Below are 5005 nucleotides of genomic sequence, written 5' to 3' on the forward strand. Positions count from 1 at the left end.
GTTCCGCCAGTCAGCGCTGGCAGATCGGAGCGGGGAGAGGGGAATCCAGCCCTCCCCCTGTCACGGCAGAGGGCTGTGACAGGATCGAGAGGTGAGCGAACCCGGTATGTGTTCGCTCACCTCCCGATCTACTGAGCCGACCTGTGACAGTCTCATTGTCACAGGTCGGCTAGAACTATGAGGTGAGTGAAAAGCACTCACCTCATAGTTCTCCTTTAATTCAATTTAGTTTTTCATTGATCAATATTTATTGCATTTTTAAAGTATCCTCACTTTACAGTTTTTTTTATCCACAGGTGCCTAAAACGTTTGCACAGGACTGTACGTCTTATCTGGAGTGCTCACTTTAAACAAGTTGCTAACAATAGCAAAAAAAAGTAACACCGCTTATCATTAAAACCTTTTCACCAAACCCTACAATTCTAAATAATGAATCGATGTTCAAATCTAACAAAACATTGTATATGTGTCCACAAATTACTGTGATCTATGTGTAAAAATCTCAGACAAGAATAAATATATATAACAGGAAACCGGGCAGCGTGTAATGATGCGCTGCCCGGCTTCCTGATACAGGAAGTACTCGTGCTAGGTATCGGAGCATTTGAGTGATACTAGTATCGGTATCGGTATCGGTGCATCCCTAATATATATAGATATTGACTACCAGTGTGAGTAAATCTCTGTTAAGAACTCAAACTAAGACACATGCACCATTGCAAATTTATTCATCACCATACTAATGTATATAACATAGTGAACAAGTAAGTGATCCAAACAAAAGTGAATTGTATAAGCATGTATATAAATAAAAGAGCAAGTTGTTCTCTAATCACTTAATAAATAACCAAGAGGAAATAATTCTAAAAGTTCATTTAAGTAAAATAGCTGTCGCTATTTTTGAAGGGTGGAAAAGCCAATAGCGCGAATATTTTTGTTTAATATAAGTTGCTAACAGGCTTTCAACAAGCTTGAAGTAGTGCTGAAGCTTAGTGAAGCCTGCTAGCAGTTTGTTTAATGTGACAGTGAAACCTTTTCTCCCGATATAAGTGAATAGAATTGCCAAAGCAGCTTACAAAGAGGTCAGAAGCATCTCAAAATGCACTTATTGCATACTGCTTTTACTTGCTTACACAATCCCGCACCTAAAATATGTCTTCTGGCATATCAGACCCAGTATTAGTCTAGAATCGGTATGATATGATCCAGTAGTATTGTAGGGTATTGCTCACTCTGTAGCTACATCACAACTTTTTTTTCAGTATATATTTCCCAGTAGTGAGTCAGCATGTACCCCAACCCAAACGTAACAGGAGTTACCAGCGACCTTTCCTTCTGTTACTGGCTTTTTCGTATGTGCGTTCATTCATATGCATCCAAGAATGACTAAGTGCTCCTGACACCGCTTCTGAGGAACCTCGCACTGTTCCAGGCTCTGGCTTTTAGATGTTACAGGATTAACAACAAAGGCTTAAGACAGGCGGAAGCAATTGTTCCTGGAAAAGACTCAGAAGCTTTTACCAACTAATCATAGAGATGTACAGTCTGCTCCGGACACGGTGGACAACTTTCTGAGAAATGCATTTGCAGTTTTAGGGTAGGAATGCAGAAATAGATGATTATCAGATATTTAAAGAATGGTGATCAGTTATTATACATTCTGGTAGTGAAGGTTGGGTTCATTTGGTTACATCAGCACACATACATGCTGCATCCTTAAGTGGGAGAAACTCTTCACTTAAAGAAGAACTCCGGGTATCATTGTTTTATCTAAATTCTCTTTGCCTTTTTAATAAAAAAACAACCCTTTCTGTTTGGGAACTTTAATTCTTGGGGTTTGTAGATCACCCTTATTAGTTCTTTAATGGGTGACTTTTTTGACCAATCAGGAAGCTTGGGGCTAGGGATGCACTGATACCAGTTCAGATACCAGTGCCGATACTTGGCATTTTCATGAGAACTACCAGGGTTGCAGCGGTTGCAGCTGGGACCTGGCTCTGGTGCTCCACCACTGTCCTGAAATCATTAGTCTGTATTGTTTTAGAAAAACTGTCACATGACAATAAACAAAAATGTATCAGTACTTGTATTTGTGAGTACTTGGGCAAGTATTGGTACTTGCATCTGTGAGCACTTGGAAAGTATCAGTGCTTGTACTTGGAAAAATGGTATCGGTGCACCACTTTTATGATAGCTGCCTCCTAACTTTTGAATTTTTCTCTAGTGTAGTCTTGGATCTGGAAAAGTATCAGCACCTGTACTTGTACGGTACTTGGTATCGGTGCATCCTCACATGGAGCTTGACTTTTACAGTTAAGGTGCCCATACACCTTACGATTATCGGACGAAACTTTTCGTCCGATGATCGAACCGTCGTACGATTTTCGTACGACGGCCCCATCCTGCCCCGATTATCGAAAGGTTCAATCAGTGGTAGTTAAAAAAAACACCTGGACGACTTGCGGTAATTAAGCCCAATTATTTTCGTTTGCGCATGCGCAGTGTTAATCGTACGACTTTTGACGGACGGAAACGCCACCAACCATGCGAACATCGTACGATCGACCAAAGTTTTCAAACATGCTTGACCTTCAAAAGTCGTACGATTGTACAGTACTATCGGTCGGGCACTCTATTCACACGTTACGATTGTCGTACGAAAAGTCGATAGCATACGATTATCGTACGATAATCGTAAGGTGTATGGGCACCTTAACAGTCAAACTTTATATATGACATTCGCTGTCTATAAATCAAAAGCCAGATGATCATTTGGATTTGCAGTTTTCACTGAAGCAAACTTCTGAACAGTATTCTTTTTATCATATGCTCAGTTTGACCTGCCAGTTCTGTAAAATGGTTTCATCACATATAATACCTAGTAATCATTATGTAGTAATGTTTGGTAGCAGCTTGTCCTGCTTTATGGCCAAAATCTATCATTGCTTGACTCACTTCAGTTTGGGTTAAGGTGATCCATTCCACAAAAGTTGTACCTTTGCAATGTGCCATTATGAGAATTCCACTGCACCCATTCTTCCTCCCAAACAATTTCTCACTGCTGTTTTCCACCCAACACAAACTATTTGAAATGGAGTCTTCCAAATCTCCCTTTGGCTGCTCCCTGTGACACCTTTATTTCCTGCTCAGCAAATCATGGACTAGCCTGATCTGCTGCACTTCTTGTTCCAAATTGTTGGCGAAGTCCAGATTAGCTCATGTTGGTGTGCAGCTTGCCTTGTATGTTTCCTTTGCCTATGCATAATCTCAGTTTGGATTTGGTAGTTTATAAATAAGTTTTATTTATGATGTGGTGAATGCATGTATTTGCAGATATTCTAATACATGTTTTTATTATTTCCCTGTGAGCAGGACAGCCCCGATTTCTTCAAGATCTATGTCGGATTAAAATTCGCCACTGTATAGGACTGCAGAACCTCAAGCTACTGGACGAGCTCCCTATTGCCAGGGTCATGAAGGACTACTTAAAACACAAATACGATGACATCTGAGTGTGTCCACTGCAGCAGAGACTTGTTGCGTCATTTCAGATGTGATTATTCCAAAACTGGGGTAGGCTGTTGTCTTGCACAAGTATATCCTATGCAATTTCTGATGTGGGTGGGAGTCAGAAGGCAGGTATACATTTTTATATATTTTTGTTTTTGTTTTAATATTATTTTCCCTGGTTTTTTTTTTTTATATGGTGTGATAGAAAGTCTTAATCTTTTGAGATCCAGGTTTTGAGGTCCACACTTTAAGTTTCACTTGAAAGAAGAAAACACTTAACACTTTATGACATTTTCTTTCTAATATCTGACACAGAGCAAATGTGGCCCCTATCTTCAAACACACGGATTAAAATTGTACCTGTCACCTGCCTGCAATAATGGCAACCATTGTACGGCATGAGCCTGAAGGCAGCTTATCAGTTTGCTAGGAGCATGCCTCCACATCCTTTCTAGTTCTTAGTGATTTGCTGGGCTGCGTATGTCACGTTTCAGCCTACAAAATGGCAGTCTTTGTTGTATGTAGATTGCAGGGACACATTACGATCAAATTGTGTATATGATTTTGCTGTACAGCTTGCACTGGTAATACACAGGATATTTTTTTTGGCCAATACGAAAAAGGTTTGAGCACCTCTTAAGCATATTTTCATGTCCGAAAAAGTACTGCTGAAGGACAAACACAAATGTTAAGATACCAAAAAAAAAAAAAAAAAAAAAAAAAACAAAAAAAGAAAAACAAAAATTTTAAAAACCCCCCCCCCCCCCCCCTTTTTTTCTTCTTCTTGAGACCCCAGAGTCAGTTATGTAAATGTTAATCTGCCAATTAGCTTAAATTATCCTTTTAATTCAGGAGCTTTTCTTTACAAAATTGGTTGAACTGTGAGTGCACATTTACTGCATCTTGCATGCATTTGTTTGCGGCAAGCATGCAGACTGCACTTATATCCAGGCCATTTCCTCCATTGTGGAATTGAATTTGTTCACACACTGCTAACAGGAAGAAGATCCCCAGTGGCTGGAATATGGGGTCAGCCACCTACAGGTCTCAGTCCTGTAAATATAACTGCCCACTAGAAGACAAACGTGTGAATAGCAGTACATCAGATATTCTGTTCATTAAAAACTATAATTTATGCAAAAACCACAAGAAAAACCCCAAATATCACAAATTGGATTTACTCTGGAAGAAATATGTCTCTCTACGATGGTCAGCAGTTGCAGACATCAGGTGTTTCCTTGTGTTGGATTAAAGGTCCTCCTGTTTGTGGCCAGAATTACTTGTGTGCTGTATTAGATACAGCCCAAGTCCACTAAAGTACCCCCATCTTGTTATTTCTTAAATTGACTATTCAGAAACCCTTCAGTATCCATAAGAAAAAGAATTAAGCTATCTGTAATCCTTTCTATAGGGATAAGGCAACAGAGTTAATCAGTTCCATAGAACCAAGCAGCTTGGTTACATCAAAATTGTTCTTTTTCCCTGTGCTATGATA

The 5005-nt window shown here is 39.6% G+C and overlaps 1 protein-coding gene across 4 annotated transcripts in view; it reads left to right on the forward strand.

The window, feature by feature from the left end:
- The window catches only part of ASB7 (ankyrin repeat and SOCS box containing 7), a 39182-nt gene extending 35337 nt beyond the window's left edge, over positions 1-3845 (forward strand). For all 4 annotated transcript variants that reach the window (XM_018560248.1, XM_018560249.1, XM_018560250.1 and 1 more), the window contains one exon: positions 3373-3845. In XM_018560248.1, coding sequence (XP_018415750.1) covers positions 3373-3512 — 140 coding nt within the window. In that variant the 3' untranslated portion in view covers positions 3513-3845. The remainder of the gene's footprint in view (positions 1-3372) is intronic.
- The last annotated feature ends 1160 nt before the right edge of the window (positions 3846-5005 follow it).

The sequence above is a fragment of the Nanorana parkeri genome, unplaced genomic scaffold (assembly GCF_000935625.1).
Source record: "Nanorana parkeri isolate BGI_ZX_2015 unplaced genomic scaffold, ASM93562v1 scaffold443, whole genome shotgun sequence".
NCBI classification, from domain to species: Eukaryota; Metazoa; Chordata; class Amphibia; order Anura; family Dicroglossidae; genus Nanorana; species Nanorana parkeri.